This window comes from Montipora capricornis, chromosome 11 (genome assembly GCF_036669925.1).
Source record: "Montipora capricornis isolate CH-2021 chromosome 11, ASM3666992v2, whole genome shotgun sequence".
Lineage (NCBI taxonomy): Eukaryota > Metazoa > Cnidaria > Anthozoa > Scleractinia > Acroporidae > Montipora > Montipora capricornis.
Window position 1 is genome coordinate 2,504,221 of NC_090893.1, and position 21,566 is coordinate 2,525,786.

At 40.7% G+C, this 21,566-nt stretch overlaps 1 protein-coding gene across 2 annotated transcripts in view; it reads right to left on the reverse strand.

Annotated features, from left to right (window-relative positions):
- Positions 1–961: 961 nt before the first annotated feature.
- The window catches only part of LOC138023706 (adhesion G protein-coupled receptor L2-like), a 69,681-nt gene continuing 49,076 nt past the window's right edge, over positions 962–21,566 (reverse strand). For both annotated transcript variants that reach the window (XM_068870748.1, XM_068870749.1), the window contains 11 exons: positions 20,715–20,817; positions 19,151–19,310; positions 16,885–16,951; positions 15,907–15,973; positions 15,035–15,120; positions 14,252–14,378; positions 13,358–13,399; positions 8,611–8,730; positions 6,729–6,765; positions 4,594–4,682; positions 962–3,830 (listed from right to left, as the gene is read on the reverse strand). In XM_068870748.1, coding sequence (XP_068726849.1) covers positions 3,594–3,830; positions 4,594–4,682; positions 6,729–6,765; positions 8,611–8,730; positions 13,358–13,399; positions 14,252–14,378; positions 15,035–15,120; positions 15,907–15,973; positions 16,885–16,951; positions 19,151–19,310; positions 20,715–20,817 — 1,135 coding nt within the window. In that variant the 3' untranslated portion in view covers positions 962–3,593. The remainder of the gene's footprint in view (positions 3,831–4,593; positions 4,683–6,728; positions 6,766–8,610; positions 8,731–13,357; positions 13,400–14,251; positions 14,379–15,034; positions 15,121–15,906; positions 15,974–16,884; positions 16,952–19,150; positions 19,311–20,714; positions 20,818–21,566) is intronic.

Here is a 21,566-nt window from a genome sequence, read left to right on the forward strand (position 1 = left end):
AATGAAATGAGCCCTTTGATAAATTTTTGAAAGTGTGAAGTGAAAATACGTTTGAGTCGACTCAGTTGGGAGCTATCTTCAATCTCCGTCGCACTTATGAGCAGCTGGTGACGGGTTTTTGCCAATTGTGAAAACTAATCTTTCTCTTCACTCAACTATTTACAAATGTGTGTTCAAACATTTTCCTGCGTGAGTCCTGAGATATCATATGATATTTGCTACGTTGTGTCGTGTCTGAGCTTTAAAAAATGATATGAGTTGACAAATGCAATTCGGCGGTCTTCGAATGAATATTTTAAGCCTGATATCATTGTTTTTAACTGTGGCTTCACAAATTATGCAGCACGTGGTTCAATTCATACAACTTGTAGTTGCATCTTAAAGCAAAATTCTTTATAAGAGCTCGTCAATAACATAAAACAAAAATTACACTTTAAAATGATGGACCGGGTGTACAGAAATCCCTAGATATGTCGCTTTATATAACTTCTCCGTATGTTCCATACAGAATAACGAATGTTAATAAAAACTTTTGGCAGCCAGCGTATTGTTGGGAAAACATTGATCTATTGGCTTGTGTTATAAGAGTATTGTTTTGGAAATGTACTCGCTAGCGAATACGACTGCGAACTCAACAACGTTATATCTGTCTTTAAAATGGATAAATAGTCGTGTAATCACTGTTGACTATTGAATTTGACATGAAATATATAGCACTTGGGAAATCGATTCCCTCGGAACAATTTGCAATTTGGTATCAAACAGACATGCGCCTATTGTCTTCTTTAAAATTCGACACTTGTTGCTTTTCAAGGCTCGAAGAGAAACAGAAATATAGACTTGTTTGCGTATTTGTGAAGTTTTAGTTTGGACATTTGACAGAATTCTAATAAGGCGGCGGCGAAATTGAAAGCGAAGCATATTACAAAAATACAAAGCGGAGATACAAGGTGAGGGCAAATTTAATATATTCAAAAGTGCTTCTTGTAAATGACCCAACAGGTGTCTGTAGAGAATTCTCTCTGCCTAAAGGCTAATAACACAAGTAACACAAATAAACTAAAACTTAAACGGTGGTATTTTGAGGGCAAAGAGGCAAAATAAACAGCGTTCGAAGCCTAACTACAAGAAAGAACTTGATCTAACAAAACGTAGCAAAGTTGGATTGGAGAGCTAGAGCTAGTGGGCTCCAAAAGGAGCCTTCTGTAACGGAGATACTGCTGAATTAACACACAATGCCATGCGAAGTTTTTTAAGAGTGTACTGTCGTGATTTTAATTTCGAATTCATCGGTAACCTAAAGTATATGGCCTTGCCGAAATTGAGGAGAAAAAACTGCTATTATTTTTGATTTTGTATGCCAAATTTCCTTCACATAACGAAATTTCGCGAAAAAAACAACTGAAACTTCCAAATTCCAAAACCGCAACAAAATTGCCATTTTCTATGACACTGTGTACCATCCAAGGTATAAATTTAGAAAATGACACAAACATTGGTAATCGTTAAAGGGACGATTTTTTTTGCAAAATGTTACAAATTTAAGAAAAGAGGGAGACAAAATTAAAAAAAAAAAGTTATCGAAAAAGGCTGTTATACTGAAGTTAGAAACCTAACGATCATAAAAAAAATGGAAGCAAAATAAATAGGGTGAATTAAAAGTTCGTGTAATTTTTCTGCAAGCCTGAATTTCACTTATTTGTTGGTTAAAGCTGTCTTTATGGTGAAGACCTTGAAACTAGTTTTTAGAGTTTTTAAAAGAGGTTAATTTATAATAATTGCTTCGATAAGAAAAAGGCTTCTAGAATGTCAAAATAAGTGAGGTGGAAATCTGAACTTTATTTGGAAAACGCTGCACGAAACTTGACTCGAAAGTGGAAATCCGACCCATAGACCCTCGAAATACTTCGAAATGGTACAGCAACCCCTTATGAAGTAATTAAAAGTGTTTTAGCAATTCAATCTCACTTACGAAAACCCTCTGCAAATAAGGTGGCTTATACAAAATTAACTTCTTGGAAAGAAATTTAATATAAAATTATCATTAGCACAGCTTTATACTGCGAAGCAAATTACAACAACGATGAAACAACTCTACTGAAGAGGTTTTAAAAAGTCAGACAAGTAATTTATGCTTAAATTTATGAATACTCTAATAAAAGTTTGAATTAAGTTAAAGCAGAACTTGAAGATCGTCATACTTTTTATGTGAGTAATCGTGTTGCCAGGCCATCTTTCTTTACCGGCTTCTCCCGACAAGTATTATTAACTTAGCCAATCATCATCAGTGAGTGATGTCTGCGATTACGTCACAGGTGATAAATTTACTGAGGAGATACGATCATTCAGGGCATTCTCGTCACCAGATTCTCGGATCTTATGTCTGCGCATGACCCGACGCTCTGGGGAACTCTATGTAAGAGAACATGCACGGTAAGGTTCCTACAGACAAAAATTGGCTATTTGAACCTTACGGCGCCTGCTCACTTCTCGTGCTAACATGAATACACCAATCGGAGACACTTTTCATTAGAGCGGTTTTCAAATGAGTGTTGTAAAACCAAAACCAAAGTAATTACTTTTACCAATTAAAAAGGACGGAGACAAATCCAGTAAACCAATCAAAACCCGAAGTAATTACACGTAGCTGACACAAAGCGCGTGAAAATGTGCAGGCGCGAGCCACAATTGGGTTTGGTTTCACTTCTGATTGGTTGAAAAGGTGGCGCGAGAACTTTGAACCAATCACTGAGTGGAGTAATGCAAAACCAATACAATTCGCTTATTACTTTCGACACTCAATTGAAAACCACTCTATTCTTCACGAAAACCAATCAGAAGACACTTTGTTTCAGGGTTCCCCAGAGTCCTTCTCTCCCTCCGTCATGCGCAAAAGAGCTCTGTGATCGAGATTGCATTCAGGGGTACCAGTTGGTCGCTCCTAGCAATAAGCTGTTGGTTAAAGGCATTAAGTTGGACAGTTCATACAATCCCAGAAACGGGTTCGTCAACAGAGTTCATATGGTAAATTGACCACCGTAAATAAAATTGAAAGCTGACGAGGGGCTAACGCTCGAAACGTCATTTTCTTTACGGTGGTCAATTTACCATATCAACTCCGTTGATAAACCCATTTCTGTGTTCCACTTCCTCAACGACGCAGCAGCACAGTTTAATTTGTAACTAAATCCCTTTGTATCTACTTTGCACAATCACTACTGTGCTTTAAGTACAATAGCTAAATTAAAACAGCTCTATATATTTATCAAAAATTCCATGGCGCAAAACGCTCGCAAAATGGAGCCAAATTTAAACTAGGGGAGGTTTGTTAGACCAAAACCAATCAGGGAAGACGCTGACGATCAAATGAACCAATCAGAGCTTACGGCACATATGTGCAGCCGACTTCAAGCGCGGGAAAACGCGAGAGCCAATCACAACTACTTTTGCTTCCGATTGGTTTAGAAAGTGGAGCAAAATGTTTCACAAACTGTCACTTTCGACATAACTGGAAACAACTCTTCGCATGCTTCACCGTCACACCTAGGCCTGAACGGAGTTACTAGAAGTGCTTTTGCAGTCAATTAGCAAATTCACAATTCATCGGAAACGATTGATCCCTTTTTTGACGGCACACTTATTCTTTCATGGGGAATATAGATTAAACTTGAAGATATGTCCTCGAAGAATACATCAACTGACTGCGTTTCGTAGGGGCTACCAGGATCGTCTCGGTCGGAATCGTCCCAGGAGGAGGCTTGTTCCGACTTCTCTTCAACTTGTCCGGTGGTTTCAGACAGGGATGAGATTTCGAAGTACTGATCAGTTCTCTGCAAGATGTAAATTAACACATAAAATATAGAGTGTTTTCACTCGCGTGACGAGTAACCTTGTTTTCCTACCAAAACAAAAGAAATCGTTTGCACGATAATAGAGCTCAATTCCCGGAGGATTAATTGGGTGCACGAACATGACCGCTGTTCCATTGTTTTGGTACATCGGAGTTTTAGCAAAGACGACGGCTACAGCAACGAAAACATTAGTCCAAAATATCACTAAGCGCTATCGCAAGTATTTCGCGATTAATCCGTCTTGTTCACATTGTACAATGCAGGCGAACTATCCTGTAAATGGATGGGAACGAACGGTTTTCAAGTCAAAACTGAAAATGACTTTTTCATTGTTATATGCTCACGTTGTCGTCAAAACCTAAAATTTGATGATTTCATGTTGTTGTTTTGTGGAGTACGGCAAAGAAATGCACGGAAATTCGTGTTGCACGTGAAGCACGAGCATTTTTCCTTTTTCAACCAATAACATTCTTGCTTTGTGGCGTTGCCGTAGCCGTACCCGTCGTCTTTGCTAAAACTCCCTACTAACATGGCCGCCGTGACGTCACATGAAAACACTCTATAGCCAGTGTTTTTAACTTCAAATTTCTAGCGAGGGTTTATCAGTTATCAAAAAAACTCCCAAACAAATAGATCGACACTACTGTGGTTGTCCTATGCTCTGACAAACAATACGAAAAAAAAACAAAAAAAAAAAAAAAAAAAACAAAACAACAAACACAACACGATAGCACGGTAATACCTGCATTGGTTCCTCCTCAGCGGAAACTATCTCGTGCGAATCGCGTGTTTCTGCTTCAATATCATCGTCCAAGGTTGTAATCGTTTTGCCTGAAAAAAGAAAAAGAAAAAAAAAGTTTCAGAGTGCTAAAAAGAACGGTATCGAGGTTCAGGGTGAGATGGGGTGGGCAGGGTAGGGTTAATTTGTTTTTTTAAAGACAAACAACAATGCAAATAATTTCCATGAAACTGGACTCCAACACATTTGAACGCACAAACCAAAGGACCATGTTGTCCACTTTGTACGAAACAGTCGGTTCTGACTCTAAAGCGTAGGGAGTCTAATTGACTTAAACACACAAGTGAAAACCGCTGTAATGCCCCGTTCACACCAAACCTTAACCTTGTTTTGAATATGTTTAGTTAAACACGGTTTCAAAGCGTTTTCGTTTTACAGTGCAACGCGCCTTACCGTGGCACCCAACAAACTTCCACATTTGAAAACTACGTGTAATTACGTCAACTCAACAACCCATTCATCGCTGTTCAACATACAACCGTGGGAACTTTACAAGGAGGGGTGACTGTCAATCAAATTTGCACACCCTGATTGGCGTATAAGTTTTAAAAAACTTTGTTGGGTGGCCACGGTAAGGCGCGTCGCACTGTAAATTATGCATCCTGATTTTTGTCGACTACAAATTTAGCACATTTGAAAGCATGTATTGAAACTCACCTCAATCTGATGTAAAAGCCAGTCCTACATTTTTCTGTGACTGATTTTCATTTTGTTAAACCCAGTTCATCTAAACACGTCTTGTTGGTGTGAACGGGATATTATAATAAGAGTGTGAATTTTAGTGCAGATTATCGAAGGAGCCAATTTTAAATAAATCCAAACACACTATAGGAAAAGCTTTACTTGCATTTTTGCCTCATTCGCATAAGCCTATCGTTTTTTATTAAATTTTCAACCTCGGTTATGCATTTCTCGCGCTCTGATTGGTTCACTCAATCTCGATTATCAGCTCATATAACTTAGTTTGACCTTATAAATTATGGCATTGATTGCGCTAAGCGTCGCTAAGCTAATTTTTTTTTCCTCTCTGAATAAAGCAAAAAAAATACCTTTTTGGAAAGTTTGGATCAATTCCGACGTTACGAAGTACGGGAAATGGCAATAAATGTTTTTTTGATGAGCCGGCGTCTGTCTGACCACCAGGTATTAGACAACATCGCATCCTCATCACGTTTTTTTCGACTGATTTCGATCGGATTTTCTCGTTTTTTTTCGCTCGTATTTTGTACTTCCAAACTTTTGCAGTTTAAGGAAGTTTAAAAATAATTATTCCATTCCCGCTTGTTGGATATGAGACTGGTTATAGTCAACTCCTTGGCTATTTACCATCTCATATCCAACGCGGGCTCATGGAATAATTGTTAAATAATCCGTCAGGCACGAAAAAAATACTGACTGTTGAAAGTGCATTGCATAATGAGCTAGATTCCAGATACTCTCGGAGCAATGATGCTTTGAAAATTCGAAACTTTACAAAGAATATATGAGATCATCAACGCTTTAACCACCCAGAATTTATCAATTTTTGATTGCTAATAACTGGCTCGTTATCACAGTTAACAGGCTTAAAATTGGAAAGTTAACAAGTGCTTTTACCTTTTGAAGTTAATAGACTGTTTCCGAGTTCATGTCTGCCTCCTCCTCAAAGCGAGTATTATGTCATATGTAAATTGTTCACATTGTTTCATTAAAACACGAGTTTGCTCACAGACGGCACCGTGCCATTTACCAATAAACCATTTGCGAGTTCATGTCTGCCTCCTCTTCAAAGCGAGTCTTTATGCGAAGTTTTTGTGATGGCAATTAGTTCTACTTAACATATGAATGAAAATTAATTTTCATAACAAAAACTTCGCACTTTTAGACTCGCTTTGAAGAGGAGGCAGACATGAACTCGTCAATGGTTTATTGGTAAATAGCACGGTGCCGTCTGTGAGCAAACTCGTATTTTAATGAAACAATGTGAACTTAACAATTTACATAAAACGCGTGCAAACGCAAAATTAAAGCAAATGGTGTACTTTATTTGTATTTTTTTTCTCTGCTAAAAAACGCAAATGAGTACTTGGTGGCTATACCTTCCGACTTTGCTTGCTTGTCTGAAAGCCTTGAACTCTGAAACAAACGAGGTCAGTTTCATTACATTACATTTCATTACAAGAGTAAACCTACGACCTTCAGACTAATAGACAACTCTCATAAATACCGCGTTCCCACGTGACGTGACGTGACGTGACGTGACGTGTAGCAGCTCTCGTTATCTGCTATTGTTTGGTATTGTAAAAGCTTAGAATGACCTTAGATAGCAATGGCCAGAACCAAGGTTGCTGACCAGCGGTTTTCGTTAAAATCATGGTTTGCTAGGGGTGCTCAGTCTCGCGGGCTCAGAAAACCTGGTTGTGGTCAATGTTATTTAAGGTTTTTCAAAAGCTTAAGGCCATTGTACTAGGTCCCGGTTACAATTTCTCTTTTATTTCCAGGACTGAAAATTACGTAAGTGTGGCATTCAGGCCAGTGTTAAATTAAATGATGGTGATGAACTTTATTTAAGTGTCAACTGTATTTAGCGCTGAAGCACTAATGGGCCACTTCGGAAATACCATAACATTCTTTTTTTGTCCCCCCAAATTTTGCATAAGCATTGTTTCCAGTTTTTCTTGCGACTTACGATGGTCTCAACAGAAAACGAAAACAATGCTAGTGCAAAATTTGAGGGTACAAACAAAGAGTATTATGGTATTTCCCGAAGCAGCCTATTGGTGACACTGCACAGAAATCAAATCATATCAACTCTAATCATAACCATGACAATTTTCTCAAATTTGACTGGTGCATTAACTGCTTTATTTTTCACTAATTATTGTGTAGGGTTGAAATCGGACAGTGAAATCGGACAGTTGGCTGAAATCGGATAACTGAAATCGGACAGTTACATTAGCCAATCATATTAAGTGTACTCAGCTTAATCCACCAATCACAGATTTTATCACAATAACCATAGCAACAGCCAATTGCCCTACCAAAATGGGGAGTTTCCAAAACGGACAAATTTGTAACATCAGACAGTGAAAAAGGAATGCAATAATTGTGTTTTCTTGAAATTGTAATGGTTATGATCAATTGGTAACAGGACTTCGTGTCGTCCAATATGGTCTCTTATTATTAAGGGGAACTCAACGTCAATTTTCGGAAAATATCTCTTCGAAAGACGATTTGAAATCTTGAATTTTCGAAACATTTGTTGTAAAATTTCTTGCCTGCCTCTCTGTCCTAGGATTTTCGAACATCTAAAAAATGGTATAATTGCCCATTTTAAATGGATTTTTACCCTAAAAAGGTCACCTAGAATTTTCGGGAGCCTTTTTTCTGGCTGAAATTTTCGAAAAGGTAAGTTTTGATCCCTACAATTTTCGGATCACTAGACTTTCAGCTAGGAAATCCGCACAGATGAAAAATTTTAGGAGATAAAAATATGCCTATATCTACTGTTTTTAAACGGTAGATATAGGCATATTTTTATTTAAAAATACTAAAAAACGTTTAAGAATGCTATCTTTAAGTAGTTTTGAACTATATTCTCGTTGGGTGCCCCCGATTATACTCGTGATTAAACAAATTGGGCTCCCGCTACGCAGTCGTCCGATTTTGTTAATCACTCGTAGATTACAGACAAATTTGGAATCCACTCATGAAGTTCTATTGCCATTATATATCAAATTGTAGAGAGAGGAAAACCGGAGTACCCGGAGAAAACCTCTCGAAGCAGAGAAGAGAACCAACAAACTCAACTCACATGTGACGCCAAGTCTGGAGATCGAACCCGGGCCACATTGGTGGCAGGCGAATGCTCTCACAACTGAAACATTTGCATTCAATTCGATTTCTTACCCGGCTTTTTCAAAATTTTTGGTCGAATGGAGAGCGCCCAGTACAATGCCTCACCAACTCACAAATTCTTACCGTTGTAGACTGAGGATTTTTGTTTTCAGCAGAGTTTTTGACCGCTTTATTTCGAAGAGTGCGAAGATAATCTCGCCTGCTACCATTGCAGCAAATAATTCTCTTATACTCGGCCCGGATCTGAAAAAAAAAAAAAGCATTAACATTACCTTAAAAGAGATGGTTGACCTTAAATCCTCCATTACAGATCTAGAGGGGGCTGTGTCACAGCAGTGCAGTACATTTTCTGTAGTTTTGCCAATTACTTGCCCCCTCAGTCGCTATGCAACTTAACGTTTGCAAAATGCTTTGTCTATAGTGGAAGTGCACATAGCTATTAAGCTAGTTCACAGGCACCCCACTTTTAACAATGTGAATTTAACAGAAACATTATTAAGAACTCCAACTGGCAGGAGGCAATCAGTTGGCAGATTATCAAGATACATATACGCCTAAAACCCCAAACGGGTAAATACAATTAGAGAGAGTTGTAAGAGACAGTAAATATTTATTAATGTGCGTCTTGTCTTTAGTTGCAGGCAGTTCCTTGATTGTTCGAATTCTTTCCTCGTGTTCTTTTCTCGTGACACTTGACCCTTCTCCTTTTATTTTCTTCTTTCCTTTGTGTCTATTTTTTTGCTTATGTCGTGTATACACTTCCTGCATTCCGTCCTTTCCATAACAGCGTCCTTCCATGTGTGAAGCGCGCCACCACGATTCAAAATATCCTTGATTGTGTCTTTGTATCGGAGGAGAGGACGTCCAGTCTTCCTCGATCCTTGTGCTAATTCCCCATAGAGTAATGCTTTAGTTGGTCTATCATCCAGCAGTCGGACAATCGGACATGTCCCACCCAGCGCAATCTCTTTCTGATAAATATGCTTTCAATATCTTCAGCCATAGCACGGTCTAAGACCTCATCATTTGTAATATAGCCATCCCATTTGATCTTCAGAATGGATCTGAGGTGCCGCTGTTGGATAGTTCTCAGCTTTTTAATTTGGTGTCTGTATTAAGTCCAGGTCTCACTTCGATATACCATAACTGCGAGGACACATTGGTTATACACTTTAAGCTTGGTTTCTTTAAGCTTGGTTTCTGTTGTAACTTCTCTGCAATGGAACACTCTTTCTCTAAGCCTGCCTATGGCACTTGAGGCAGCTTGGATGCGTACAGTTATTTCTTTATGTAGCATTGTAAAATTGTAAATGGTTTGAACCCAGGAGTCATATCATTAAGTAAAGTACGATCGTCCGGGTGAGTGTAGTCCTGAGAAGGACTGTCTGAGATGACATTGACTGACGTTTCGACAACCTGAGCGGAAGTCATCTTCAGAATATACTCACCCGGACGATCGTACTTTACTTAATGATTTATCTAGCATGCCGTCATTACTGACGTAGCTTCCCAGATACTTGAGGTGATCTACTTTTGTCAGTTTTTCTCCATTTACATGGAAGTCAGCGTACTGTCCTATGCTCATGGTTTCTGTCTTTTTGGTGTTAATTCGGAGATTCATTTTCTGTGCCAGGCCATTGTAAGAAGAGAGAAAATGTTGAAGTGAGGTAGCATGGTTGCAAAATATAGCTATGTCGTCAGCATACTGGGCTTCCCTTATACAGCTGGTTAATACTTTGGTTTCAGCTTTCAGACGTCGAAGATCGAATATGTCACCTTCATATCTGAAACGAATGTTGATGCTGTATGTTGGGCAGACGTTTCTGAATGCAAGGAGGAGCAGTACAGCTGCGTATATACGAAATAAAGTAAGAGCAAGCTTGCAGCACTGTTTAACACCACTGTTGTACTTGATATATAGGCTCAGACAGCTCTCCATCAATTATTAGTCTTGCATGTACGTTCGTGTATAATTTCTTAATCACGCGACTGAGTTTGGCAGGGCAGCCAAGCTTTTCTAAGAACTAAAAAAGAAGCTCACGATTTACACAGCCGAAAGCCCTGGTGAAGTCAATAAAGGCAATATGCAAGTTTTTCTCCTGCTCTCTGCTTTTCTCCATTATTTGGCGCAGGGTAAAATGCCGTCGACAGTGCCTCTGTTTTTCCTGTAGCCTGATTGGGATTCAGGGTAAACTGAGTCAGCCAGATACTGGAGTCGCTGTAGGAGAATGTCAGCAAAGGTTTTTTCAACGACACTGCGCAGAGACACCCCGCGGTAATTTCCACATAGACTGCGATATCCTTTCTTGAACAGGATACAGATATTGGCGTCGATCCAATCAGATGGTAAGTCTTCTGTTGTCCACAAAAAATTGAAGATGGCGAACAGAAAGGATCGCAGACTGAGCACTGCCATCATATGCAAGGTTCTCTAGTAAAATCCCATCTGGCTCTGGGCTCTTTCTACGTTTGGTGTTATTGATTGCTGTCTCGACCTCTGCCATTGTTATTTGCGCGTCAAGTTCTTCAAGGGTTGGATGTATCATTATCTAGCCGAGGATATCCCAGTCAGCATTTGTTGGTTTAGTAAGGATTTAATTAAAAAGCTCAACCCATCTATTCTTGATATCCTCTGCTGATGAGAGAAGTGCAACCACTTTTTGATCTCACTGGGTGAAGATTTCTAAGTTTGGGCCCATAGATAGCATTGAGAATTGCATAGAATTCTCTATGATTCTTTTCTCTTGCACATTGTTCTGCCAGACATGCCTTTTGTTGGAACCAGCCATTCTTAAGTTTTCTGATTTCTTTTTTGAGTTCAGACTTGTCTCCGCATGATTTTTTGTCCTTAAGAAGTCCTTGAATTTCATCGTCTTGATCGTCAGACCAGTCAGCATTCTGTTTCTTTCTCTTTTCAAAAACGTGCTTAGCGGCGCTCTGAAACACCTCCTTCAGATCATCCCAGGATTCTTCACAGCCAAGGAGCTTCTCTTCCAGAAAAAGGTTCTAGCTTCTCTTACTTTGCAGTATTTAGTGAGATGTCTGGACTTGATGGCGGTTTTGTCTTTCTTCTCTTCTTGACCACGAAACAGAATTTGGCGGTTAGAAGTTTGTGATCTGTAAAGCAATCTGCTATGGGGTTAATCTTAGTCACATTAATGAACTGTCTGGCCGCGCTATGTACTTGTGTGCACTACAAACCTACTGATTCACACCGCTATTTGTTGTATTCATCGTCACATCCATCACATGTCAAGAACTCCATCCCTTATTCTCAATTTCTTAGACTTCGACGTCTATGTAGTGATGACTCCGAATCTCCAAATCAGAGGAGATGTGCCAGTTCTTCGAAAAACGTGGCTATCCTGTCTCTGTGGTCAAAGCGGGCCATCATCGCGCCAAACAATTTGATCGACAGTCATCACTACAAACGTCACAAAAAGATAAGAATGACAGAATTCCATTCACCCTCACTTTCCATCCTCATAATCACGCAGTCAAAAGCATCATTCTGAGTAATTTTAAATTACTCCAAAATGATCCCGAGACTGGTAGAATCTTTTCGCAACCTCCACTTATTTCATTCAAACGCGACAAAAACGTAGGCAACTTTTTAGTTAGAAGCGCGCTCAAAACTAACGAGCAACCCGGCACTTTCAAATGCGCGCGCTCACGATGCAAAACTTGTCTTTTCATTGTTAACACTAGCAAGATATCGGGACCTAAGCGATCTGTTAGGATCACCGATCGTTTCACATGTACCTCCGCAAATGTCATTTATTGCATAACCTGTACGTTATGCAATAAATTATACATTGGTGAGACAGGTAGACGACTAGGTGACCGATTCCGCGAACAACTTCGCGATGTTGAGAAGAATGACAAGGATGCATCTAAGCCAGTCGCTCGCCATTTTAATCTGCCCAACCACTCCAAAAAACACATGGCTATCTGCGGCCTTTCCCTACATCTAGGTACGACGGAAAGCCGCAAGAATCTGGAACAAAAATTCATCTTTCAAATCGGCACTCTTAATCCTCACGGTATTAACGAACGCTTTTCATTTAACTAATATATTCCTATTTTTCACGTTGCCATGTTACCACCAATAGCGTAGCTCCTACTCTACTATAAAAACTACACGTAACCCATAATCCCTCGATTCGCTCTGACGAAGGGCTAACGCTCGAAACGTCAGCTTTTAGAATCTCTGTACGGTGGCCAATTTACATTATCAACTCCGTTGATAAAACCAAATTTTTGTCTGGCCTTTTTGTCAGCTAGCACATGATCAATTTGGTACCAGTGTCTTGAGCGCTGGTGTTGCCAGGTATTGATTATCAAAAAATTACTTGTAAACATGGCAAATCATTCCTTGCTATCAAAGGTCACTTTTCTTTTGCGTTCGCTGGGTTGACCTCTGCTGGCTGGGAAGACACATCAAAGCTTCGTGACAAAAAGTGTCTGTCGAGCATACGTAATTTAAGTTACAAACAACAGAGATTTCAAAACCCACAATTGATGTGTCTTGTGTCTTCCAGAACAATCGCTCTTTGTATCAGAACAATAGGGCAACCAAGTTACGTCACAATTATTCAAGATGGCGGCGCCCATGAAATTTGAAAGCCAAAATAAGCGTTTTTGGAATTTATTTTTCTCGAATACAAACGTTTTCATTGGAAAAAGATTGAGCAATTCCAATTGTAAACATTATGTTCTGTGGTTTAAAGTTATTTTGTTGTTTTAGTGGAGGTTCCCTTTAAAGTATTCAGAAGATTGACAAAAACATGGCGTTTGGTTGTGGTGTGACGGACCCTGGTTAGGAGATCGGCCCTGGTCAAGTGTGAAAACACTGGAATGTGAAACTTACCCTTTCGTCGGCCAAGCAGTGAAAAATAAAGATAAACAAACCCTTAAAAAGAAAAAGAAAAAGATAAAGAATATTATGGAGAGCGAAACAAAACAATAAAAGTGGTATGATCGTTGGTTTACAATAGCGACGCAGGCATTGTTTTCAGCCGGTGAAACCAAGCCCTGAGACAATTAATCAGATTATTTAATTTTGAAAAGATCCCCTGCATCTCACCCATCCAATCCGTGTTTGAAAGCTACAAACGATGGCAAAGGTCTTCGGACGCTCACACTTTTAGGTTGTTTTTTTAAAAGGTAGCTTCAATGCCCCCCCTCCCTCCCCTCCCTGCCCTAGAACAACGTTGCCAATCGTGACCAGATGGTTCCTAGTTGGGAGCTCGTCAAGGGGAGCCTCTATCTCCCATACTTGGCCCAGAAGTCAACCCTTTTCTCGATTTGATTTATTTATAGAACATCTCCCTCGGGAGATTCAGCCCGCCAACTGTTGTAAAAGCCAATCAAAACAGACCTATCTCAGCGTCAAGGGAAGTATGATACTTTTCGCGAGAAAACCTGCTCCTAAAAATAAAGTTACTCGGGAAAGGGTTTAATCAAGGTATAAGTGGAGATAGAGGCTCCCTCCCCTCATGAGCTTCTTTCTTAGTCTATTTCAACATTGATTGGGTTGGGGGGGGGGGGGGGGGTGAGGGGGGCTTCTATTTCAAGCTTTGCCACTGATTGTTGCTTACAACACTGGGTTCCTTGTTCTGTACTCCTCTTGATTTGAACGAAGAAGCGAGAGAGGTTTGGTCAACAACAAAGTCACTCTAAACCGCAAGATTACTGTCAGATTTTTTTTTTTCAAATTGCTCCAACTATGGATGCCTTCAACCCAAAAATATATTACATTTACCTGTGAAACGTTAAAAATGTTGAAAAGGTAAGCCATGACGACAGAGGACTCGTCCAAGAAAAATAATCCCAGAAGCCAAGTGGTACCTAACAAGCAAGTTAATACTGCGCATGCCTTTATCCAGTATCTGAAACGGAAAAAAAATGGCGTAAGTCAAGCAAAACAACAACAACAAAATACTCCTACTACTATGAGGTTTTCGTCGTCGAGCCCGATATTTCTAAAATTCTCGTTGCTGTAGCAGCTGCTGTTGCTAAGACTTCTCAAAAAGTTACACAAAGATTACACAAGGCAAACATTGAAGAGTTGTTTCAGTAAAGACTTCAACGTTCTTGCTATGGCCACTTTAGGGTATTCCTTTTAAGTCAGTTTCAATCTCGTCTCCAGAACCCGCTTTCCTTTTGGTCAGCACCAAGAACACGGACTCTGGCCACTTCCAACTTATGCGCAGTCGCAGTGAAGGTCCAATTTTGTAACCGTTGACAACCACTGTTGTTTCAAACTTCTGAGCGTGCGTAGACGAGCCGGAAGTCCGTAATTTGCAGACTTCCTGCCTTGGAAGTGGCCAGAGTCCGTGTTCTTGGTGCTGACCAAAAGAAAAGCAGACTCCGGGGACGAGAAATTTGTCAAAACGTTCGCTATAAGGTTGGCCCGATTTTGGAACAATTTTAATGGCCTCTGCACAACTTTACTTCTGCTATTGTTCCCAACAATTTTCCAACACCCACTCTACTCTTGAGATGGCGATTTTTAACGTTGAATTAACATAGAAGTACTTTTCACCGCATATTAGGCGGTGCTCGTGCTGGCTGATTGGACGTCCGGTCTGCCATGGCCTTGAAAGTTCTTCCCAAGAAGAAGATATTCACCTGAAATGGTAATCAATTGAAGAATCTTAATTTAGTGGCAGTCACACTGTAGTCGTCTCTGTCATTTTTAATTTTAGGAATGTCAAGATAAGGGCCAGGGCACTTTGACTAAACGTCTGAAGCTTGACTATCACTGAACCTTCATGAACAACTACTTTCAAGAAGACCTTAACAGGCCATTCCGAGTTCATAGCTGGCTCCTCTACAAGGCGAGTCTAGGTGCGAAGTTTTTATTCCGAAAATTAATTTTCACTCACATGTAAAGTAAAAATAATTGCCATCACAAAAACTTCGCACTTGGGCTCGCTTTGAAGAGGAGGCAGACTTGAACTCGGAAATGGACTATTACGGTCTGTAGATAAGAGTCGCAAGTCTTGCCCAGTCCTATTTGTCTTCCACTTCAGTCCGATCCCCCACCCCCCAGCCCCCACAAACAAATAATTGGTTTCAATTCCCGGAGGATTAGTTTGGTACACCAGCATGGCTGTCATTTCTTTGTTTTGGAACACCAACATGGCCGCTGTGACGTCATGTGAAAACAGTCTATTGGAGCGGTAAAATTGGAAATTATATTATGTAATGATGAAAACATATATATAAGAAAATAAAGATGAAGAAATACGTTCCTTTCGTAAAGTTGACTTCTTTCACCATTCGATCAGCATTTTTGGTTTTCGGAAATGAACCAAGAAAATAACCGGAAAAATCCCAGGTTGTTCTGAGAGGGGTCCCTCGCAAGTCCTGCCCAATTCTCTTTGTCTCCCTTCCCTCAGATCTCAATCTTACCATGGAGACCAATAGAACCGGACCCACGAAACTCCATATGAACCCATCATCAACAGACAACCAGCAGCTAGGAAAACGAAGGAAAATCTCTAATTAGTCTAGTTAAACTGAGGGGGAAAACAATTCTGAGGTTCATTCATTATTTATTTATCCTTTTATCCATTCATTCATTTTTATCCACTCTCAATTCTTGTCATCTTACATACATACATCATAACGAAAATGCCATCATTTGACATTTGAGCCCGACCAAGCAGTATAAACCTGGGGTGTTTTGAGCCTACAATCTTGGAGACCACCCCTCCCCAAAACCAATGATGGGAAAATGGCGAGTTTTGGCCGTCATGCGGCTTGATCCATGATTTAGGCAGAAGGGGCCATTTCTACTCCATTTTAATCTGTCCAAGATAATATTGGACAGATTAAATGGAAAATTGATACCACTCCTCCCCCCCAAAGTCAATGATGGGAAAATGGCGTGTTCTGGCCGTCATACGGCTTCATCCTTGATTTAGAAAGAAGTGGGCATTTCTGTTCCATTTTAATCTGTCCAAGATTGTTTAGTTCACACCCCTCTCCCATATCTCAGTGGTAGAACATCCGAACTAGTAATCGGAAGATCGTGCGGTCGACTCCTGCAAAGGAGTATCCTCGAGACACCATAGAAATCATGGATCATGGCCTCGCTCCCACGAGTCTCCTATAGCTCAGTGCTTGAGCATACGCACTAGTCATCGGAAGGTCATAGGTTCGAATCCTGCAAAGGAGCACTCGGATTTTTTCCGAGTATCCCCGAGACACCATCGAAATCATGGATCATGGCCTGGCTTCCACGAGTCTCCTATAGCTCAGTACTTGAGCATCCGAACTGGTCATCGGAAGGTCGGACGTTTTTTTACGAGCATGCCCGTGTAATAACACCCACGGGTAATAAGACCAGGGGAGACTATGTGTATAAGAAAGAAAAGAAATCCTTACTGTTTGTTAGTCGTGTAGCCCTCTTTATTGATAAGAATGGCTGAAGCAACAGGAATTGTGGGAATACCTTGGGAAAAAAGCAATGACAGGAAGTCCATTAAATGTAAATGCGATTCAACAGGGCACCCATGCAACGGAAGGTTCTATTTATTGGGTGCCCTCAGTCATAGTTTGTAGCTACAGTACTCCGGTTTGGAATTGAAAGCAACTTGACAAACTCGCACTCATGCCCTTTACGCCTAAGTGGCATGTAGGGCAGCAACATGCTCCCTCCACATCTGCCGGTCCCTTGCCATAAGCTTGAGATCCTCCCCAGGTTTTCCCCATCTCCTCTGTCCTTGGCCACATGATCTTGGGGCGGCCCCTCTTGCATTTTCCTTCTGGCTCCAATGTAAACCAGTTTTCGCAATGGAAGCTTCTTGACGGGTAACACGGCCAATCCACCTCCAGCGTCTCCTCATCAGGATGGTAGCCATTGGTTCAGTTACACACCGTTCAAAGAGTTGTTTATTTGAGATCACATTAGGCCAAAAGATGCGTAGGATACGCCGACGGCTCTTGGTGTGAAATGTCGAGAGTTTTGATAAATCCTTCTCCGTTCAGCGCCAACATTCTGAACCATACAGGAGGGTTGTGAGGACGCAGCTGTGATAGAGTTTCAGCTTGGTAAGAGAGCTGTACGTGGAGGAGTGCCATACCATATTCATCATGTTGAGCGAGTTTCTGTCCTTGTTGAGTCGGCTCTGGATGTTCAAGTCAGTTTCTCGATCTCTACTGACGATGCTCCCGAGATAAGTAAATCTGTCTGTGTAAGGAAGTTCTTCATTATCAATCTGGACTGCTCGTGTGTCGGTAGTATTCAGTGCCATAATTTCGGTCTTCTTGTTGCTGATGTTGAGGCCAACTTGCTTTGCAAAGGTGTTACGGCGTTGCGTCTTCTCTTGACAAAGTTACTGTTCAAAGACTCAACGTTTCTATAAAAGGACTCTTCCAACGGTTTCTCTTCATCTCTGATGAAGACCCTTGCTAAGTGTCGAAACCTTCGATCTCTGAACTGTAACTTTGTTAAGTTACTTTCAATTCCAAACCGGAGTAGCCACAAATTATGACTGATTGTACACCTGCATAGATACCGTGTAAACTTTAACTTGTTGTCTTGGGGGCCCCTTATTCAATGTGACCCTCATAGGCTAGTCGAGGAAGGCCTTTACCGAAGCATGTTATTAAAAGAACTGTTAAACTTAAATATCTAACAATTAACAATTATTCAATGAGCGCGCTTTGGGTATACGATAGCCAATTAGCCAATTTAGACGCGTATCGCCGAGCTGGCTGTAACCATGGCCAGTCTCATATTCTAAACGTTGTAGCCTTGAAAACTTTGCTTCCCTTCACAAGCTCTAAGCGATCATACGACAGATCACCTGCTGACCGTTTTAGAGCTGAATAATTAACAATTAATCTCCGAGGGAGCGCTGGATATGAAGTGATATATAACCATTTTATATCCAGCAAGCCCGAGTAGAATAATTGTTTTATTAAAAACTCCAGGATCAACAACTCTTCCACTGAAGCACCGATTTCCTAGGACAATTCCGGTCCAAAACGGCTTTTGTCGGCCACTTTTTTCAGAGCTGCAGAAATGTTTTTAGTTCGCTTTATTGACGAAGCGTTCCTTGACCATATGAGGTACAGCAGGTATATGAACTGATAGCCTGTGTCCGGCAAGCCAATGAAAATTTGATCTCCATAGTTCAGTTTTTAACAAAGTAAATTAACCACCGAAAGAATCATTTGCGAGATGACGTTTCGAGCACTAGCCCTTCGGCAGAACGAACTTACAATGTCCCAGTTCGCCACGTGTCCGGATACGGCGAATTCGACATACGAATCCGCAACTTTTTGAATCCGCTCTCTAGAGTGAAAAGTTCTGAATACGCACAGAATTAGAAAGCTTGTGGACGGTCGAATGCGGATTTCACATCCGATTACTTTAGAAACTCAGATCCAGTCCCTTGACGCCAACTCGCATTCCTGATGGCGCATGCTCTGTTGACAATAGTCACAGAGGAGTCCTGGATACTAGAACGAATCCGGATACGTGTGGACGAGCCAAATCGATTTGAATACGTTACGTGTGGACGTGAAAAGATTTGAATCCACAGAGAAAAAGTTGAGGATTAAAAAATATTCGGATACGTGTGGACACGGCCCTTAATAATTTGTAATAACCATTTAACAACCCATGGAAATCAATATATCTCACCCCAAGCGCAAATGAAGAGCAGCCTTTTTCTAGTTCCTTCACTGGTGGCTGGGAAAACTTTCACTAACATGAGGTAAAGAATGACTCCCTCTGTTGCCATCCAAGCGAATGATACCAGAAACAAATAATGAAGACACACGGCTATGATAAAACATGCTGTCTAAAAACAATCGATACAGAAGAATGAAACAGAAATTTCTTGGCAATTTTTAAAACAATCTCTTAAAGCTTAACTAGTGAGAAGTTGACCTTAATAGGGAGTTCGAAAGGCCAGACAAGCGGCTTAAGCACTTGCTTCAAATTCTGTTCGATTTTGTTGAACGATGTTGACTGCTGGGGTGTTTCAACACGTCATCAACATTTGATTCAACTTCGATTCAACAAGGTTGAAAGGGGGGGGGGGGTGGGGGGCAAACGGTTATAACACGTCTTCAACATTTGATTCAACTTCGATTCAACATGCTTCATCACGGTTGAAAGGGGGGAGGGGGGGGGGAGTGGAGAGAAACGGTTTCAACACCAGGGTTCTGAGCAGGGACGAAGCCTTGCGTAATAGACATTGAGAGTTCAACCATTTCAAGATGTCATTACAAATCCAGCACGTTCTCCTCATCTATTTTAAGACCCCGATGCTCGACCAGCTGAGCCAACCTGTTGGCGGCTACAATCTTGTAGTTACAAGAGAGAAGTTGCTTAACGAGAATAGACCAAATCGGCTAACTCAATGTTGTACCCAATTCAAACCCTTTGGGAAGAAAACGTTTTGTTTCAAGTATTTCCGTATCATTTAAATATGAATGCTACATTATCATGCAAATACAATGCACAAAGAATCTTAACGTCAAGAGATTTGAATTGAGTGCAGCATTGAATTAGCCGATTTGGTCTATTTAACAATTAGACCCGTAGCCCGCAATACGGGTCAAAAGCCCATGGCCCTTGAGGGCGAAGGGTGTAATTGTTTTAGTATCACCCAACTAGTCGGACAGAAAAGGTAATAATAAAGTTAGCAAATGCAAGTTGAAGAAATATTGATTTGGGAATAGAACGAAAGAAAGCGTCACGCTTTTCGCTACTCGAGGACTAAATAGTCCTCTAGTAGCGTAGCCAATCAAAATGCAGGATTTGAATTAGTCCACCAGTTGAGTGATACTAATTGCTATTAGTTGTGGTTACACACTCCTTGGGTTTGGAGCCTTCCGGAGGGTAAAGGGTTGGGTTTGGTTCAGCTGATGCTCAGTTTTCATGTTACCCTTGGGGATGCGGCTACACAGTAAAAGACTCCCGTCAGGGTAAAATAATAGGGTATAATTCATATAATTTGGGATCTTCGTGTATTAGCTAGGTTCTTCTTTATGATTGGCCAAGCCACCTCAGGGAGCAGATAAACCGCACTTTTCAGTTCAGGAATTGTCATGTTCTTTTGTTCTTCTTGACGTATCCATGGAAATAACCCTAGGGCAATTTTAGTCTGGGGAAAGTAGTTACACACAAAAGCGTCCTTACCCGTGGGCAAACTCTATTTACCCATGGGTAAAAGGCCTAGCGTAACCACAGCTATTACCTGGTATTGAATTTTGTCGATTCCCAAGACAAACAATAGTTCAGCCAAGAAGAGAGAAGACACAAGGTTGATGTGTGCAAAATTACGATTACATTTCAGGAATCTGTGGAAAAACAAGGGAAATGTTAAAATTATCTTACTTACCCCGATTCCTCGTGCCATACTGTAAGTGCTCTTCTTCCCTGCCGTCTTTTGGGACGTCACGCAATGCTCTCTTTGGGGAAACTTTGCGTGACATCCTACAAGACGACTGCATAACATAACATGGAAAAAAACATTGCGTGACTTACAGTCGAACTCAGTTAGCAAGAGGAAAACATAGACCTAATTCCCGAGTAACTTTTTTCTCATGTCACAATACTCAAGAAGGAATTTTCCTTCAAAGTTGGGCATTTACTTGCTCAAAATTTGGGGGTTTTGCTATGACAAACAAAACGTCAATTACTAGATTTCTTACAGAAATGGTCACAATTGAAGTGAAAAAATTAATGTTGAGAAAAAGAGAATCCATTATTAAACGAGCTTCAAAGTGTGAGACTAGCACCATCTGTGTCCTCACTTCCCCCACCCCCTCCCCCCTTACGGTTTTGGATTTTTTGATGTAAAGTTTGAGAGCTTAAGCACGTGATGTTTTTCATCCAAAGATAGCAGCTGGAAGTGAGTTTTTTTTCCTTTGTAACTTGTCTTGACATTACCAGATTTAGACTGTCAAGTAACTGTTCTCTGTAAGAGACGATTAGTTTAAAAATCTGGGAGAGACTCTGTTGTGCTGGCAAGCGAGACATTCAGTTCCGGTTTGCGTCCGTGGCTCAAAGACGTGGCGTGCTTTAGCTCCCTATCAAGGAAGTACTT